Source organism: Python bivittatus, unplaced genomic scaffold (genome assembly GCF_059951505.1).
Source record: "Python bivittatus isolate LINGU-HERP-01145 unplaced genomic scaffold, Pbiv_v1 ctg000220_np1212, whole genome shotgun sequence".
Classification (NCBI taxonomy): domain Eukaryota; kingdom Metazoa; phylum Chordata; class Lepidosauria; order Squamata; family Pythonidae; genus Python; species Python bivittatus.
In genome coordinates this window covers 3,063,279-3,083,099 of record NW_028277048.1, presented here as the reverse complement: position 1 = coordinate 3,083,099, position 19,821 = coordinate 3,063,279, and the positions used below count along the sequence as shown (strand labels likewise).

General features: G+C 41.0%; 2 protein-coding genes across 2 annotated transcripts; one reads left to right on the top strand and one right to left on the bottom strand.

The window, feature by feature from the left end:
* The first annotated feature begins 1,503 nt into the window (after positions 1-1,503).
* On the top strand, positions 1,504-6,196 carry LOC148216239 (uncharacterized). The gene is made up of 3 exons (XM_088137653.1): positions 1,504-2,496; positions 4,006-4,316; positions 6,012-6,196. Exons 2-3 carry the CDS (start codon positions 4,064-4,066, stop codon positions 6,194-6,196), a joined length of 438 nt encoding a protein of 145 aa, XP_087993779.1. The 5' UTR covers positions 1,504-2,496; positions 4,006-4,063.
* Positions 5,130-18,588, bottom strand: FARSA (phenylalanyl-tRNA synthetase subunit alpha). The gene is made up of 13 exons (XM_007432101.4): positions 18,365-18,588; positions 15,322-15,459; positions 15,013-15,111; positions 14,684-14,802; positions 12,600-12,692; positions 12,043-12,171; positions 11,549-11,664; positions 10,537-10,621; positions 9,957-10,056; positions 9,628-9,796; positions 9,432-9,509; positions 7,875-7,989; positions 5,130-7,023 (listed from the first exon to the last, which is right to left on the bottom strand). The coding sequence occupies exons 1-13, from the start codon at positions 18,548-18,550 to the stop codon at positions 6,918-6,920; spliced, it is 1,533 nt and encodes a 510-aa protein (XP_007432163.1). The 5' UTR covers positions 18,551-18,588; the 3' UTR covers positions 5,130-6,917.
* Positions 18,589-19,821: the final 1,233 nt, after the last annotated feature.

Sequence of the window (19,821 nt, the reverse complement as noted above, 5' to 3'; positions counted from 1 at the left end):
AAGAATAAAACAGGATTCAGGAATCCTTAATGAAAGTCTAAATGCCTCAATACTAAATATATATGTGTGTGCGTGCGTGTGTAAATACTAAATATAAAATATATGTGAATGTAATTATATAAAATCTTCTATCAATTCCCCCCTTTGTGCATTAAAATTATCCTAAAATGTTAAAGCACACTTAAAACGTTACTCATTATATTTAGCTTCAAGCCTATGATACATTTCAGTCATGTTAGGTTGAGTTTGCAATAGTAAAGGTTTAAAAACAGTACAAATAGTTGGTAAGGCAGTAAAACATTGGAAACAACAACGAAAACACAATAAAAGCATATGTGTGTGTGTGTAAATGCTAAATGTGAAATATATGTGTACGTAATTATATAAAACCTAATCACCACTACACCAAACTGGCTCTTGCACAAGCATTTTCCAAATTAAAGTGCAATTCAGAGGGGGGAGCAAACCACGTAACAGGATGAATGCTAGGTGAGGTGCCCCTGGAAGACAGGTGGGGGCAGCAGAAACCACTAAGCTGTTATCCCAAAAGCAGGAGGCAGATCCAGCCTGTGAAAGTCGAGGAGCTTCTTGGAGAGGAAGCTTGGGAATATCCTCAGGATGGGATGGAGAAGAAAACACTGGCATCCATCAGACCTTTCTTCTCCTTTAGTTTAACTTCCCGAGCGCGTCTATTGCTATGGTTTTTCATCTAATACTCTGAGTACCAGCTGTGTTTTCAAGAGCTAAGCGAGTTGCACCTCAATGGGGAACTCTCCAGTGACATCACAAAGGAGGTGGAGCCTTTCCGCTGGGTTTCCCCGGCATGTCTTCTGGGAGACTTGGAGGAAGACTGGGTGAGCCTACCGCCGCTTAATCTCTGACGCTGCTTTGGCAGAACGACAGACTCGCCCGGCGACAGCGCTTCGCTGCAGCTGCAAAACTTGAGGAGGAACGCGCAAGCCCCTTCAAGGTGGGGACGAGATCGCGCCGCTCCGGTGAGATTTGGGGAGGGGAGGCTGGAGGGACTTTTCATAACCGTACAGCCTGCGAATGCAACTTCCCTCATCCCTTGCGCTGTGGGCATCAAATGTGAATTATACCTGAGTTGCTAGCCTGTTCAGAATTTCCGAAGCTGCCCTCAGCTGTGCACAGCTATTACTGGGAGGAGCCGCTTAGCACCTGCTCACTGGCGGGAAGGGGGCGAGGGAGCAGTGAGGCAAGGGCTCCCCAGAGAACGCGAACCCGTCGGCTGCTCTCGCTGGGTGAATGTTGGTTTCCGACGAGCTTCTTGGGTTGCTTTTTCTCCACCATGTATTGACAGAGATAAACCAGAGCTGATCATTAAGGATTATTCATTTAGAAGGGTGAGATCCTGGAGCACCATTCAGGAGTTGTGTTGGCGTGTTTAAACCATAACTGCACCTTGGAGAAGGACTAAAACAACCAGAGAAAAGGGCAGTTATTTTAAGGTTTGCAAATCTTAATATGCTTGGAAGCTTAGAGGATAAGGAATGGGATTCCACAAAGCCCTTGCTCTGTGCTCAGCAACCTTACTGACATTAACTGATAGAGCCAGGATAGTATTTTTCCACAAAGAGAAATTTTTCCACGAAGTATTTTCAATAGACAGGCACATTGTGAGAAATAGGAGCATTTTTAAAAGCCATAAAATACTGCTGAAAAGACATGAGTCTTTGTTCTGAATCTTGCAGAACAAAGAATGTAATATTTGTAAAAAAAACAAAAACGAAGATCGCTAACAGGCTGCAGACATGTAGATAACATAAGGACACTAAAGCCTTTGTAACATTAGATCTCTCACCCAAATATTTTTGTGGTGTCCTTAATCTAAAGAACCAAACCCATTGTGTTGCCCCCAAGTGGAGGGGAAATGAACGTTCTGGTTTGACAATGATAATAACCTGCAAAATATCATTGTTTTGGTAGTAAGCCTTAATTGATGGAAAGCCTGCCAAGTTGAACTGACAGAAGCAATGCCAGGCTCAATCACTGGCAATAAGCTAACTTGGCCTCCATGTCACAAAAGCTTATGAGCATCACAGAGTGTTTTCCTCACTATTAAATTATTTTAGAGAATTCATACACATTGGGGATTAAGGAAAAGGCTTCCAGGTCAGGATATTTCCAGATGGATAAAAGTGATGACTCTTTAGGGAATTAAGATCTAGTGTGTTCAAACAACTAGTCAGACTCACTTAGACTGACCAGAGGATAAAACAGTGACTTGTTCATTAAAGTGGTCTGTTATATAAATAACAAATTCAGATGGCAGGATAAATGTAATGAAGTGGACACAAGATCATGGAAGCATAAATACTTGCTGTTTTTTAAAGTTCAATAGAATTTAGCAATTAACTGTACCAGAGTGAAATGACTTGTATAACATTCTTGCAGGTACCTAAGGACCTAATTGATAGCATTGATCGGAAGGAAGCAAACATTATCTTATGCATAGCTGTAAATTGCCTGGGAAAGGTAAGATATAAATAAACAATAGTAACACAATGTCTTGAAATAGGAGCTTCAGTTAGGTCCTGACAACTTGTGTGCTGGTCTTTAGAATCTCTTAATTCCCCATCAAAATAGCTATTCTGGTTGTGGATTATCTGAGCTAAAGTACTTCATTTCTGGAGGCCACCAGGCTGAGAAAGATTGCTGTAGGAAGCCATGTTCTTCCCCCCCCCCCTTAAATGGAATCACTTAGTAAACCCTCTTCACAGAATTACAATATAATACTTCTGTTGTTTTGATTTAGAACACATTTTTCAGGTCCTCTAGCTGCCTACTTTCTCCCTCTGTTTGCCCATGGCAAACAATCTCCATAGCATACCTAGGAGTGAGTGATGGGAACAGGCTTTGATGAAGCAGTTATTCCCCCCTTTGATTAACTTCCAGCACAGAGGACATTTCACTGGGGGTGGATGAAGAACAGTACATAAGGGGTAATCCTATAGAGACTCACTGTCATGTTCCTGTAGGAGGAGAGCTGTGCTGCTCTATGGTAGTCAAAAATCAGGAGTTTGGTAGCACCTATTCTAACACATGTTATTAAAAGATATAAGCTTTTGTGAGCTAACATTGTCAACAGTTGCAATACTTATATGGGGAACACTAGATTAAGGAAGTCAGATTATAGAGTGCATAGAACACTTTAAAGACTTGCAATGGTTGTCCTGACTGGTGGTTAACCAGACAACTTATTCAATCCAGCTTTCCCAGTTTGCCAAATACAGTGAACCATAAACTAACTAGCCCAATTGAATTCATAGAACACCTTAGGCAAGCATGTAATTTGCAAAGGTGCTGACAGAACTGATGTTGAAGACAAGCCAGATCAATACAACAGATTTTATTAAATAAGCATCTTCCTGTTAGTATGAACAGGATAAATATGTGGTAGGTACTCTACTATTTAGTTTATATGCCACCTGCTTGAAATTGCTCTGTTGAGAGGCACAGGAATGTCCCTGAAATATGAGGATATCCAAGAGACTTAAATAGTGCTTGGTTAGCACAAAAGCTTGGTTGTGTCTTTAATTCTATACAGATCGTCACATGAAGGAAAGCACTAGGCTATAACTACTATAGTACTCATTTTTATAACTGAAGACTGCCTGTGCGTCCTGTTTGGATCTAAGGACATTCATAGAAACATAGATGATGTCAGATATTTTGCTAAATTGGGGTGGCATGGAGCATTTGAGGGGAGCACTGGAATATGTGGCACAAAGCAACAAATTTGCCTTCTTGTAGCAGGATTTTGGACTGTTTTGTCCACAATAACCATTTTGTGATAGATCCTGCTCAAGGCAACGTTTTAATGAAAATATCCCAAACACATGGTTAGAAATCCAAATGAGCTCATCAGCCCCAAATCCCTGATGTGGGGAAAGGATTTGACAAATCCATGGGTCATGACAGGCTACTAATAACTAAACACGATCCATACTAACCAAAATATATTCCTTCTTGCTTACGTTTCAGATCCTCAAAGGCTGTGCAGTCTCCTTTCACAAGCAGCCAGATTCAACATTGCCAGAATATGGAGCTTGCCTCACAGATATGGCCAACAAACAGGAGCATCTCAAACCACACAGAGACCTTGGCCTTTCTGTCTCAGCACTCCTCTTCCTCTAACGAGCACCCCCTTTACAGTGATTATCAACCACCTGCTCTTGATCTCATCCCTGTGCCCAAGGCTGTGCTTTATATGCTCATGGCTGCCATGGTGGTAGTGAGTGTGGCCTATGCCATCGTTGGTCATTTAATCAAGGACCTGGCTCATGACCTGGCAGGTGAGGATAGTGTTGCTGAGGCAACCACTTTGATGCACAGCTTTTAAATGCAAATTCTGCGGCAAAAAAGCCATGTTCATTATAACTATATAAACTATTGTGTTTGGGGGTGGGGGTACTAGTTGCCCATCATGGGAAAAGGCAGGATACCATGCCAGGCACAGAATCCAATCACACAATCATAATAAATCTTAATTATCTACTGGGTTTCTTTCAGCAAATGTTACCGGCATTCTTTCAAGCATATCTTTATAGCCCTAAACGGATGTGTACTCTAAAAAAAGAATTAAAATTGTGAGGATGCCAAACTCTATACTCCATAACCTTTTCTCTGCTCCTGCAGCATCTCAATATACAAAATCTAACCTTTAAGACGGGTTAACTAACAATCTTTTTCTCAGTATGGTCAACTATGGTGCTTACTTTCTGAACTGGAGAATGCATGGATATACTGTATAAAATTTGTTCTCCAAGAACTCTGTGAATTGCTGTGCTTCAATATATAAAGAGTTACATAAATTCATTTTCCCCCCCACGTGTAACACATTCTGGCAGAGAACTTTTTTCCCGGTCTAAGATATGCCTTTCATTACATCAGGAAAACAGGGAGTAGATTTGTACTCAGAAATATGCAAAACTAAATGGATGCTTGCACCACCTAAATCAGCTACAGTAGTGACCGTAAATACTATATGTAGTGTGCTTCGAAAATCATGTTGGTTCTATACTGTTCTTCAATATATGTTAATTTTGAATATGATTATAAATCTGGCTACCCTGTTTCTGCATTAATTTGCATTTTCAAACACAAATATATTTTAATATGCATTTATGGTAAATAATACATTTTATAAACACTTTAATAGTATTTAAAGCCAAACAGTGCATTGCAAAATTTGGAGAAGTCCAAAACAAGGGAATATACTTCCAAGTGTGGCCCAAATGGTGTCCTCCAGCATGCCTATCATTTCATACTACTGACACATGAGAATTTCAGTGTCTTCTCCCCTTGCAGAAATTGAGGCGCATGAGTTTGGACAAGAAGTCTCTAAACATATGCAAGTTCAGACCATTTCTTAAGAGACCTGGCTTCAAAGCTCAAACTCAGCTATGGGGCCCAAAAAATAAGACAGCTATTCCTTTTGATTTACTCTTAAATTACAACAAAATTACAGCAAATTGTGTCATAAGTACTGAATACTAGACGAAGAACAGGCAACATTTTCACAATAGGTCTGATTTTAATTTTTTGTAGTCAAGGACAGATGATATCACACAGGCTTTGGATTTCTGAGAGTTTTTAAAGGTTATTTGAAAAAGATAACCAATGGTTCCTGTGTGTTACTGTCTTACTACTGCAGAGCTAGGAATTCAACTCAATTATCCTGACCTCTGCTTTCAGTTAACTTGCATTATATATTCAAGCATGGGGAATGACTGTAATGTGGAACTTGTAGAACACGAGTTGCGAGAAATATTTCAATGCCATGAAGATCAGAAGCTATCACAGAAAGCTGTCATTATTTTATAATGACCAATCTACCAACTTACTTTTATTGTAGCAAATTATCTATAGCACACCAATTACGTGGTGTGGCTACATGTCACCTTTACTGCTACCACTCAATAAAGACTAGGATAAAACAGAATAACTCTGAGGCTGCCTGATATGCTTTCTTCACTCTCTCTCTCTAGACTGTCTGTTGGGGCCACAACCTGAGGATCCAGAGAAGGAAGAACCAGAGCTCCCAGCTGTTTCAAGTTTCCAGCCCTCACTCTTGACCAGGACTCCTACCTGCACTTGCTCCACAACCCAGGCTGAGGAAGTACATATAACCCTAGAAGCAACTCCACGGATGACATCGGAACTACAAAGATGAAGGCAAAACAGCCTTTCAGAACAAGGTTATCCAGAACAAGGCTTCCAGAGCTGAAAGTGAAAGAATCATCCTAGCACCCAAGCAAAAAGAGGCAGGATAAATGTGTGAACAAGCAACTGACTGGTTTGTCATAGTGATTCCACCTTTTAACATCAGCCTAGATATTGTCCTTCTGGAACTTTCTCTATGGTCATTAATCAGGAGATTTTAGTTCATAATCAATGGTCACTGATCCTTAGTCAAGCAGCTAATGTGGTTTTTCATCATCACTGTTGGTAAACAGATTCCCATTGAGCATTAGGATTCTTTCTTTCACTCATAACAGTTAAAATTAAAAAGTACCAGAACTTTACTGAAACAAAGGAAGATAGCGAAAGATCAAAAGATTTTTCATTCCAAAGACCATGATGGCAAGATGGTTCAGTTGCATTACAAGGAAACCAGATCACTGGAACTGCCACTATTTATTTGAATTACCGTATTCCCATTCCAGATTGAGACAAGTTTAATGTGCACATAAATAACGCTGCAACAAGGAGAGTCCATTCAATCTTGATCCAAAAGATGTTGCTAAATGAAGACTGGGGTGTCTTCCCTATGGTCTTGTTACTTTCCCTACAGGAGCAAGCAGTGTGGAGGACAGGGGCCTGACTGGCCTGTTCCAGCAAAGAGCAGTGGCAATAAATAAGGAGATTTGAAGGGAGCAGCAGGTCTCTAAAACCTAGGCATCCAAGCGGCAAAGTGGGCTGTCATATACCATCTGCAAATTGACTTTGTGACCAACTAATTCCCGGATGTTATTGATGCCATACTTTATCATGGTGGGTCTGGAAGAGAAGAGAAAAAAGTCTCACAAAGAATTTATTGGAAACAATTTAACTATAATTGTATACCCTTTCAAAACTACAGACACTTTGAAACAGTTGTTATCCGCCCCCGTCAAAAGACAGTAATAATGCACTGAACTACAATGGAAACTCAAGGTAAAGGACAAATAACACAAGGACAGTTGGAGTGTAATTCTCAATACTATACAGTGCATCTCTCTCTTCCTACCCACTGGGGATCTATCATACCTATACCAAGGACCCATCCTTTGGACTGAAGTCCTATGGACCAAGGCACTAACACAACCTAGTCTGATCTAAAAGAACAATCTGCCGATTATGTCTGAACAATGGAAGTGGATGAAGTTTAAAAGAGTTGTTTATCATCCTTCCTATGCTGGAGATGTTTAATTCATTCAAACCTTGATTTTTAATGATTTCTTAAATAGGATTTTATTTTCAGTGCATTAGATAGAGAAATGCTTGTATACTGTATCAATATATTGTGTTCTCTTTTTTTTGTCTTTTTTCTAGGTTTACCCTTTAGTTCTCTTTTAGTGCACAACATGTCTTTATTAGCTGAGATTGAATTGTTTAACATATTGTAGGTAATAATTATCACTGGTATTGTTTAAATAAATCTAAATTAAAAATTTATAAAAGGGTATCAATCACAAATTGAAGCTTTCCGTGGATTAGTTTCACCCCTTAATCATGCTAGAAAGGTACAATGTGAGTTATAGAAGACACTTCATAGTTTCTCTCAAAATACAAGTAGCCTTTGGCCTCTGGAGACTTCTGGTATGCCCAAACAGCACAAGGCAGCTTAACTGACCCTCCAAAACACTCACCTTTCCAGAGACAGCCCCCAGGCAATGACAGACACACCATCTGGCAGGCCCATAGGCAGCAGCATCTCTGGGCGAAAGACTCCTGAATTGCCCACCTCCACCCATTTCTTTAATCCTGTAAGAATATGGAAATGTCTATTGTTACGCTGACAAAGTGGGAATGGGTGTACAGTGAAGCCAAGGGTTTCAGGTTGCTGGGTAGGCCTCAAGCCTGGTTGCTGGAATTCATTCAGCACTTCCTGCTGAGATTCAGAGCAAGGTAGAATTGCAGATCTCTCCCTGCCAAAGACAGGCAGAAAGGAATATGTCAGGCAGGTGGCTGAAGGGATAGTCTGAAGTGGTGCAAGAAAGGACAAAACAGTTGTACCCAGCTCTTGCCCAGTTTTCTCCAAGTTTAAATCAAGGACAGATTTGTTACGCTTGAACCATCTCCACAGCTGTTTTGGAAAGCAAAGTAAAAGTATGGGCCCCAACTTTCTGATGTACATGTATTTGCATTTTGGAGTTGGGAACACAGTGATAGAACACAAGCATCATATGAAAACTATGTTTCTATAGCCTAAACGGCTTGGGTACTAATTCCAGGAGCATTCCATAGCATCTTTGGGTGCTGCGGTATCTAACACACAAAAACAAGGGCACAAAAGCAACGTTATTGCTGTGATTCAGTTATGAAACTCCCATGACTTAGAAGCTCAAGAATCTTTAAAACACTGAGATTTTAACCAAAGTGCAGAGAAATTGAAGCATTTTGGAGACTATGTTTCCTTCTGCAGGCTCTTTTTTCCCCTCTCCCTCTGAAATAGCCTGAGATGAATTCTCCTGTACTTTTTAAACATGTTTTATTTATTTATTAGCTGAACAGCTATACATCAAAAAGAACATGCTACAGTAGCTTTATTACATTTTATAAGGGGTAAAAATGAGGCCTAAATGCTGAAAAAGATAAAATGCCATAATTTCAGTTAAATGAATACTAGCTGAATTAGTTTAATTCAAAACTAACTGAATAGCCATTTAATTTGATAGACTGAAAATGCTGCCACTGTGTTCTGAAAAGTGTTTTGTTGGGGGGGGGGGGGGACATTTCTTTTAAATATCAAGGACCTCCAGAAAGGAACTCTAACAAACAGATGATGAGATAGTATGTTTTCAAGCTGTGTTAACACAGTGTAAAAGTGTCTTCACAGTGCATTCTCAGGATATCCAGTTTTTACAACTGAGTCATAAGGGGATTATCAAAGCTAAAATGAGAGCAGCTGGAATGCCTTCTTAAGATAATAAGCATGCAGCTGATGCCTTCTTGACCAAAGTAGAAGCAAACATTTTCCATAAGTAAGAATGCAAGCTGAGAACAGACTGATCGCGGTTCCCTCAAACCTACATTATTACCCCTACTTTGTATGATTAGCTTTTACTACCAAAGATATTTCTGTAAATCAGCTTACTTATTTGGGAAGATATTTTAATTTGAAGATTCTGCCATAGACAAATAAAACTCATATGCTTCAACTACACAATTCCTTAGATTGCATCTATCTTTTTCTCTGACCTCACCTTGATGGTAGCTGAAAACCTCCATGCTGGGCTCTGTGTAAGGATTGTAAGCAGGCTTGAAGCGCAGCTGTGTGATTCCTGTCACAAAGAGAAAGGAAGCTGGTTTCTTGAAACAGGGAAAATAACACCTAAAAAGCTTCTCTCCTAAACTTCTGCCCTTCACTAACCTGCCCACTGACTTTCCACCATCTCTTACCCAGTTTGGTGAAGAATTCTTTCAGGACACCCATGAGGTCCCCCAGTGTCAAGCCATAATCAGCCACCACACCTTCAATCTGGTGGAACTCTGCCAGGTGTGTAGCATCCAGTGTCTCATTCCTGAAGACACGATCAATGGAGAAGTATTTGGCTGGCGTGAACTTCTCCTGTAGTGAAAGCAATTGTCATAGCTCTACATTTTCATTTCGTTCAAATACCCAGTTTCATACTCATCAAGTTCTACCAGCTTTAAACCCACAATTATTTTGTAAACAAGGGTTTTCAATGCAAATATTCTTCAAAATACAAAAGAAAACTAATACTTACTTGCTGTGCCAGCCGATAGAGCATCCGGGCACTGACAGCTGTGGTGTGGGTCCGAAGAAGATTCTTCCGAGCCTCCTCCAGTTTCCACTCATATTTGTAACTGAAAAGGAGGAAGAGAATAGATTAATAGAAAAATACAGGAATTGGAGGAGGCACTTAATAAGAGTTACATGAGCCGAGAATCAGCCCAGCATAAATGTGACTGCTCTGCAGAACAAGGAAAAATAGCTGATCCGCTGGGCCCAGTGTTTAAAAATTCTGTCATTACTATTAGACATTTGGGACTTTTGTCCCTTATACAATAATTCTTTTGCTCAATATGAGCCAGTTCCAAAAGCTGCTTGGAGCCTACTGCTGAATCACAGGAAACTCCATCCATGTGACAGCACTGAGTCTCCCATCTTTACCCACTCGAATGGCATAGGTTTCAAAGCAATGTATCTCCCTTCATGTTGTAGATCCAGTAACAAGAGAAAAAGTTCTTCCTTGCCAGCTGTTGCACTGAACTCCCCACGGCAATTATTATGCTTTTCCACCCTATGGTCTGCTCAACATTAGGGCAAAGTGTGCTGATGCTCACCCTTGAGAACCGTAACCTCCTTGTGAATGCACCCTCTTTACCCTCTTCAAATAATCCATGGGGAAGTCAGTTGCTTCAGCAGGATCTGAAAGAAATTAAACTTGTAGGAAAGTATCCAGACATGCAAAGGCTCCATGGCATGTGTATGCAAATACAACAGGTGAGGAAGAAGAACTTGCAGTTGCTGCCTTCATTGCTGTCCAGACTCAAGGCAAGGCAAGGTTTCAGAACATAAAACCACTTTGCAAAGTCAGGCTGATCACACTTCCTGCCCCCAACCTTTTGGACATCCCAGAATATTTCTATAGAAGCCCCCAACCTTTTGGACTGAAGGATAAATTTGGAATTGTGTGGTAATGAGCATTACAACTTCTCAAAATGGTTGCTATAGGGTGCATGGCCATTACAAAATGATAAAAAGTTGGATTTAGAAAACTCAGATTGGGACAAATGTGAATGCTGAATTTATTAGGGAGGAGGTTTGGGAGTGGGAAGGGAAATGAAGGCAATGGGCTTTTGCTATTGTCCAAGGAAAGGGTGGTTCTTGGAGTAAGGGAAGAGGCAAAGAGAAATTGGGATGGATGTTTATCTTGACTTTTGACCTGCAGTATTAACAATAGAGTACACTGTAGGATTGCAGTTGGCTTCTTTCTTATACGCTTATATTTCCTTTTTACTCCTTCCTTGTGTTGGCAGATTCTTTGCATGGAGCTGCTTGGTTCATATCCATAGCATGCAGGCAACATCCTAAATCCTCCAATGTTTGTTGCTCAATTGGAAAAATACACTTAGAACAAATTAAAATGGTAGCTATTCATTTTAGATGGGATCCAGGTGGCTCCTAGATGCATGTGCCTGGTTAGATCTCTGTAGGAATTGCATAGGAGTCTGCAGCTACAAATTTTGGCCTGCACTCTAATCAGCCTTAAAAAGGAGACCAAACTTATATTCTTCACCCTGGTATGACAAGAGACAAAAGTTGTTATATATTGAGACAAACAATGGAACCAACCCTTCATAAAGAAAGTGTCATGTTGGTCTCGGGCTGGGTGCTGCTGTGGTTGAAAGAGGGCATCGAAGTTCCAGAAGGAGCTCTCAATGAAATTATTGGTGGGCATTTCTGTGAAACTGAAGAGGGAAACACAGACTTCAATTATATATTAAGGGAACAGATCCCATGACTAGCTTAGCACAATACTCTGATATCAACATAAGGAAATACATTAATATATAGCCAGAATAGCCACAAGAGAAGACTTGCTTCAACCAAAGTACTTTGCTACTATTATTTTCTCACAGGAAATTATTTACACCCAATTAACAACAATAAATTACTTGGATTTTCCTAGCAGTCTCAGCTATTATTTCATATAAAATTTTATCGAATCCCAAAGTTGGATAAGTTTGAGTTGACTCTTCCTTAAATTCTTCCAGCTAACTCAGTAGGCATTTTAAAGACCTCCCACAGTTATTTCCCCCCCTGCCCATATATTATTAAGTACATACCCCATTTCAAGGAAGATCTGCCGAAACTGAGTGCGGACTTTCAATAGCGGGTGGAGATGGCCACTTTCAGGCATAATGCCCAGTGCCTCAAAGTTATAAGACTTGAATTTCAAGTCTCTCCAAGAACCACTGCAAGGTTGGGGAAACAGAGAACAGGAGAAAGACAATTAGTTTGGTAATAGGCTGTGATTCCATTCAGAAGAGTTTCCATTTCAACAGTAAATCATGAAAGACATTCTTCATTTTAAAAAGATTACTGCACTCCCCTCTTTTTTAAATTCATGTAAAGCTAGTACAAACACAATGGAAAAAAGGGAGGTTAAGAATTCTGCCAGGAACGGTCTGAAACCTCCTATCCATGAATCCATTTTAGCATCCTGTCAGCTGTAGGACTGTGATTGATGAAACTTGATTCTATACAGTGAAGACAAGAATTCTGTAGCCAAGGTTCAAATCCAGAAAACAAGAGCAAATTCCAGGCAGAAATGGCAATTTGTAGACCCAGACCCAAGTTTGACCAGGACCATAATATAAAAGAAGCCAACAGAGTTGCTCACCTGGCAATCATCTCTGGCGTAAGATCTGTTTCTTGCTTGGCAACAGTTGTACTAAAAGCACTTCCTTTTCTAACCCAGTATGTCTTAATGGTCCTAAAAGGAAACACAAGTTTTGATGCTTCATCTGTTGGGAAGAGAGGTTCTACTGCAAAGAGTATTCCATGAGAGTTTTGCAAACTAGAGTGATTCCTTTAAATTAGTAAATCTCACACACACATTTAGAGTGCATCCGTGAATTCTGTACTGAACATAGAAGCAAATTGCTTTAAAATTAATCAGGACAGGAGATGTATGAAACAAAACACATTGTTGGTGAAGAACCCAGAAGGAATGTATTCCCTTAAAAAAGTGAAGTAAGCTTGATTTGAAGTTTCAGCAGTCCTGCACTAGGAAGTAAATCCCTTTTTAAACTTTAGCCCTCTATACCAGAATTCACGAAGCCTTGTATTTCCTCTCTTTAATACCACAAAGAGTAGGAATTAATGAGAGAGATAGAGATAGATCCACCCATCCATCTTCAAATCCCCACAACCAAAGATTTATTCAGCCACTCCCTTTGGGCCTTGGTTCTTTGTTGGCAAAAATAAAAATGTAAATGAAGTAATTAATTGCAGAGCAATTGTCTCTTTTCTTGAGTGCTCTGCAGCATGGCCAAAACCTGAAAACGCATAGCCTAGGAAACATACCCAAAGAAAAATGTATGATTTTAAGAGTTTATAGAATAAAAGATACACTGATGTGTAACATCTGATAGGATTATAAGCTACCCATGTCCAGTATTCAAACATGTATTTCACTACAAAGATACAGAATGAAGCAAGCTGCAAAAATTCCATTGTGAAAATTTGCTACCAAATATTGGTGAAGAAACAATAAGCATGGGTAGCAATGGAGTAAGCAACTGTTTGAAGGGAGGTTGAAGCAGAAATGGTTAAATGGCTAGAAACCAGCTTATCTGAATGATACCTCCTCTCAAATATAAGACCATCTTTGGAGCCCTTTGTCTGAGTGGCTGTTTCCCCCACCAAATAGGAAAAAATAGTTTTCAGTGAGGGTGCCCGAGAAAGCCCTGCTTAGTTGGGTCCTTTTAGCCTTGAGAATTAAAACAAAAACAAAAAAAAAACTCCCATACTTTTCAAACATTTTTTTTAATTATTATTTTTTTTTAATCTGCGCTCAGTCGTTACCAACTCTGCAGTGACTGCTTGGACGAGTCCTTGCAGTTTTCAAGGCAAGGTGTTTCAGAAGTGGTTTGCCAGAGCCTCCTTCCTAGAGCAGAGCCCAGCTGGCGAGCGCAGGAGGCGGGGTTTCCGTTGCTTTGCGCCCTTTTCGGGCGAGCGCAGTTTCGCGCTTACCGGCAACTGCTCCTGACTCCTTTTGCAAGGCGCCGCCAGCATTTTTCCTCCCACTGGAGTGAGAGTACCCATTTATCTACTCACGTGAGTTTTCGAACTGCTGGGTTGACAGGAACTGGGGAGGAAACAGGAGCTCACCCTGTTAACGCGAAGGCTGGACTCGAACCGCTAACGCGTCAACCATTTCTGGCCGGCAACTTTCAGCGTCATTAAGCCGCTGCGCCACCACGTCCCCTTTTTCAAACATATTTTAATTTTTTTTTAAAAAAAAATTTTGTACAAAACTTATTGCTGTTGCTTAATGTGATTGGTACTTGTATTATGTTAAAAAAATTAACTTGTTTTATCTTTTTGGTATTTTTCTTTGTTTTACAATCTTATCTAGTTACTTAACGTTTCTGCCCAGTAACCACAGTTAGGGTTTAAAACAAGCATCAGATCATACAGTGCTTTGTGTAGCTACACTAAATGTAGCACAGGTCTCTAGTATTCTAGACTTGGAATATAAACAAACAATAAACAGTACAAACATAAAATAAAAATAAAATAAATAATAAATAAACAAACACTACAAACAGATAAAACAAAACCCATAACAGTACCTTTGGTGATAAAGAGAAAAAAATCTAAATCCCATGAAGTTGTAAAGGGAACAAGGAGTATGATTATAGAGGTTAATCCCAACTAATCTGTGATAATTTTATGATGGATATTGGAGTTGAAACTCACACTTCTGCTAGGAGTTTTCGTTTTTTCAGTTCATTTTTATCCTTCTCCTCTAAACAGTCAGCCTCTCCCTTCTGAACCTGGAGCAGCTTCTCCCTTACAGTGTCCTGAACAGATTCCACCTAGGAGAGAAAGAAAACTCAATGTGGAGTCCAAGGCATTCACTCTCATCCTGTTGTTCTTGGATTCAAAAAGTATGAAGGCTATCCTAAATTTACTTAGTTTCTTTTTTAACATGTACCACGTTTGTTCAAACTTTTTTTCGGGGGGCAAAAAAAATAACATCCTGCCAAAACAGGGACCCCAAACAGATAGGAACTTTGATTACTCACCGCCTGGAATATCCGAGGCCCGTTTTCTGAGCTCTTGTCTAGCCGGATCCATTTGTTAGACATTGCTTTACTGAATCCCACCTTTCCACTTGGCAGCTTCTACAGTAAAGCAAGGAAATCATTACCCTATCAGATCAGAAGCCATACAATCAAATCCCCTTTGAATCAGTTTCAGCAAAAAAGGAAGGTACTTAAATTTAGATCCATAGTAAATATATATCCTCCAGTAGATAACCTCAAATGAATACTTTCTCAGTAACGCATGAATATAATCAGTATATAGAGATGAGGGTGTATATGTGTTTTTACCATCAGTTCACTTTGAAGCAGACCCTCAGAAGGGATGCTGTTGAACACCCGGATCTCATGGCTCCCTTCCTGGATAATTTCTTTGCCCTCAGGTGTCAGCTCCCACTTCTTGGATGTACGCTGCTCAGCCTCAATCACCTAAAAAGAACATTAAAAACATCTTCCTTGACAAAAAAGGCAGGGAAAAAGCCAAGAGTGCTGTGTTTGATAAAAGAATCAAAAGTCTGTGGTTCTTCTTAGGAAGTTTTTAAGTACCTCAGAACTTCTGCTGACTTACAGTACCTACTTGGGTTTTGGACGAGAAAAAATAACATATCTATAGTAAAGTTTCACAGAACTAAATGGCTAACATCTATATAAAGAAAGCATATCCCTGAACTTAGAAGATTCTAGCTTAGTTTTACTCCTCATCTATCATTTCTATGAATCCTTCACATTTCACCATTATGAAACCCCCACCTGCAGACTGAAGTCCTCTCAGTGAGAATTAGGCAACAGTTACAGTTGGAATATCTGAGGACAGTGTGAATGCACTTATACCAGTGCCAAAATCAATTATTAACTTTTCTTATCAGCAACCTTTTAGAACAGCCTTTCACTGCAATTTCCTTTTCTGAGATAATTACTCTTCAGTCAGAATAAGACTGGTTTTAAACTAATATAATTGGGAAGCTGGAAATACCTCCTCTGATGAGCTTAGGTTTATCAGATCTGGGCTGCAAATGAGCATCACAGATAGTCCTCAAGTTATGACTATTCATTCAGCAACTGTTCAAAGTTACGACAGTGTGGAAGGAAGTGACTTATGACTGGTCCTTGAAGTTATAGCTATCCCAGCACCCTCATCATCACATGATCACAATCTGGGTGCTTGGCAACCCGTTTGCATTTACAACCAGTTGCCAAGCACTCTGTGATCACGAAATCGCCATTTGCAGAAAGTCAATGGGGAAGCCAGCAGGGAAGGTCATAAAATGCTGGGGTAAGTCTCCTCCACCCACACACCCTCCACAGCCCCCCTGTGCTCGCAACTGCACTGGCCACTTGTGCACCTCCATGCACCCTCCCTGACCCATGTGGTGCCTCTCACACACCCCCACGCACCCTCCCCAACCTGCACGGCGCCTTTTACACACTGCCACACACCCCTGCACACCGTCCCCCACTCATACCACACCTTGTGCACCCTCCCTGACCCATGTGGTGCCTCTCGTGCACTGCCGTGCACCCCCTCACTCCCACATCCAGCCATTTATCTGCCTGCCAGTCTGGGACTTGCAACTTTCTGCTGGCTTCCCCACTGACTTTGGTTGTGGGAAGCCGGCAGGAAGTTGCCTCACCTGACGACTGTGGGATTCAGCTAACAATGGCAACCAGGACTACAGGGATTGCTGTCGCTAAGCGATGCAGTTGTGCTGTCAGAACGTGCATCACCCAACTGTTGTTGTTTTCCATTATATTGCATTCGTTGGGAGTTGGAGTGATTTGTTTCTGCCACTTGTAACTAAGGGGTGTGTGTGCTGTTAATGGTTGTAATGGCAGCTGGGAAGCAGTTTAACCATATATGAGCAATTCAGACTGGCTTGATTGCCGGCAAGGCAGCTGGGGCCCAAAGAGCCAGGAAGGGGCTCGGGTAGGAGGGGGAGGAAGGAAAGAGGTCACCACCAGGTGGAGAAGAATCGAGATGCCAGGCAATAAGGGGAGGGGGGATAAATAGAGGGAAGTTTACCCAAGGCTTTAGTTTTAGCAATGTTCTGTTTACAAGCTACATGTACCACGTAATAAAGAAGTATTTTTCTGAACCAAGCCTGGTTGCATGAGAATGCTTCAGAACTGGGAGTTGGACATTGTGGACTTCACATGTGCTTTATGACTGCATCGCTTAGCGATAGAAATTCCAATTGTTGTTGTAAGTTGAGGACTACCTGTATATGGAAGGAAAGAGATTTTTTTATAACTCTGCTGGTATCTATTGCCTTCTGGATTTTTGGACCTCAGATCTGGTAGTTCCAGGTGGGTAAAGACACAATGTACTACTTTTCTTCTTCCCTTAAAGCTCACAATAGAAATTAACAAGGAAAAGGTGAGCAAAATATGGGTCTTACATTAGAATCTGATGAAATAATAGCAATCTATTTAGTATAGTGTATATGTATACACTGTAGTGTACATGTATATTCTTATTCAGTCTTCCATCAAAATTTCTGAACTATCACCTTTATTTTATCCTCACAAAAATGTAAAACAGACAAAAGTAAGAACAAGAGGACCATACTATAGCTGTTAGAACTGAAGGATTTTTTTAAAAACATGTTCTCCAGTCGAAGTCTGACATTCCCCACTGGACTCATTCAATACACAAGGCAATGAGATGCTGCCTCTTAAAGTGTCAGATTTGCACCCAGTAAGATCACCACAGAATCAATTCAAAAAATTAAAAGGTAGAACTCTGTTAGTAGTTGTGTTCATAAGACAAATATGTGGCTTGCTTAATTATGCCAATTTTCTGGGTTTCCATGACACACAAAACTATAACCATACAGGCTGGGTTCGCACAAAATGTTAAGATTATAATGTGGTGGACTAGTTTGTTTGGTGTAAGTGGTTAAGGCACCAGGCTAAAAACCAGGAAACTGAGTTCTAGTTCTGTCTTAAGCACAAAGCCAGCTGGGTGACTTTGAGCCAGTCACTCACTCATAGCTCAAGTAAGAAGGAACTGGTAAGCCAGTTCTGAAAAACCTTGCCAAGAAAACTGCAGGAAACCACAAACAGTTTGTGGTTCAGCATGTTGTGTGAACAGAAACGCTGTCGGGATCAGCTTTAGAGGCTTTCTGATGCGTTTTCCTACGAAGAGCCACGCGGACGTCATCTATGAACAACAATGGCATAGTCAACGGTCCGTCACCCCGAATCGGCACGGCCATTGGCTGACAACGAGGAAGACCCGCCCTTTCTGCAGCAAGAGGCTTCGGCGCCGCGTCTACGCCGCCTGGCGTCCCTCAGGGGCGTGATCCGGCGCAGCTCTGCCCTCTTGCTGACTTACCTCTCCTAACGCCTGAAGACTCTTCACGGCCCCGACCAAGACTTGGTGCTCCAAGCCAAGCGTTTCTGCTGCTTCCAGGCTGCAGAGTCCGGCTTCCCCGTCAGCTGTCACCAGCTCCAGCCTCTGTAAGAGTAACTCTGCTGCTGAACCAGGGCCCGTCGCGGCTGCCGCCATGGTCGGAGACATCCTCCCGGCAAACTCTACAGAGCACTTCCGGTAGTGGCCGGAAGCGGAAGTTACGATTGAGCACAGTTTTTTAAAACTCGGCTGCGTAGCTTCCATTTGAAGAATCCTGGCTTCTTTTCGCGAAAACAAGAGGGTTAAGTGTGCGGTCGCTAGGAAATGACGTCACCCACCATACGCTCAGAGCGGGAAGCACTTCAGAAGGTTACTGCTTCAAAAATGCTCTTGTATCCCTTTTTCATTTAGCGTGGTTGAACACTCACGAAGCAAGCTAAATATCAGTATTTAGAAGCTAAATATTCAGAATCTTGGATAAAGCCCACAGGGCAACATTTCGTTGCCGTGCTTTGAAACGCAAGCGTTTCATACAGAAGCAGTCAAACAAAACCGGTTCCTCGCGCACGTGAAAGACTTGAATTTCTGCTTACTTTAAAGACTCTCGTATTTCCTTGTAAGTCTCACGCCTCTTCTCGAAAAAGCAACATATTTGTTTAAAATGCACAAGTCCCACATCTCTAAAGCATCCATCCTAACTTGCTGCCCTCCATACCGTAGGTTTGAGCAACAGAAGTCTGAACTTTATTAAACTTCAGAAGCTTTAAAGGCATGAAGTGTTTAACAGAGGTAATGGAAACAAGATAACATCATCGTGGAAATGGTAAGAGAAAACGTGCTGCTTTTAGAAGCGCAGGTTTCCTGAGGCGAAATTTATTTATCATATTTATATAGCTGCCCATCTCACACAAGGTGACTGGGTGGTGTACAACAATTTAAAAAAATACATAAAAACAATTACAAATAAAAAACTAAAAACACACAAAATAGGAGGGGATAAAATTAATAAGGGAGCCTTCGCAACATCTCCCTGGGAGCCCCAGGCCTGATCACATAGCCAGGTCTTGAGGGACTTGTGGAATGTTAAGAGAGATGGAGCTAATCTCACTTCTGTTGGCAGAAGATTCCACAAGGGGGGCGCCACGGCAGAGAAGGCCCGCCTCCTTGTATCTAATGTGCAATACCAAAACACATTCAAAGGAAATCTTCCTGGAACCTTGTCACCCCCTATAAATCCCATTTTCTTTTGTCTTGCATTGCTCAATAGATCAAAAGAAAAATCTACAAATGATTGATCCAACTGTGGGGAAATAGTCTTGTCTACCCAGCAAAATAACAATTTTAGGGCAGTGGATATAATTATTTGAAAACGCTGTGGCGAATGGAGTCTTTACTTTTGCTGCTCTGCTTTACAGGTAGTCCTTGTTGTTTGAAATTAT

What these genes read in the sequence shown, in the direction of transcription:
- LOC148216239 (XM_088137653.1), top strand. Translation starts at nt 4,064, where the DNA reads ATGGAGCTTGCCTCACAGATATGGCCAACAAACAGGAGCATCTCAAAC. An exon ending in CCTGGCTCATGACCTGGCAG is followed by an intron (nt 4,317 to 6,011) that starts GTGAGGATAGTG and finishes CTCTCTCTCTAG; the next exon opens with ACTGTCTGTTGGGGCCACAA.
- FARSA (XM_007432101.4), bottom strand. Translation starts at nt 18,550, where the DNA reads ATGTCTCCGACCATGGCGGCAGCCGCGACGGGCCCTGGTTCAGCAGCA. An exon ending in ACGCCAGAGATGATTGCCAG is followed by an intron (nt 12,172 to 12,599) that starts GTGAGCAACTCT and finishes CCAACCTTGCAG; the next exon opens with TGGTTCTTGGAGAGACTTGA. An exon ending in AGAATTCTTCACCAAACTGG is followed by an intron (nt 9,510 to 9,627) that starts GTAAGAGATGGT and finishes TCTTTGTGACAG; the next exon opens with GAATCACACAGCTGCGCTTC.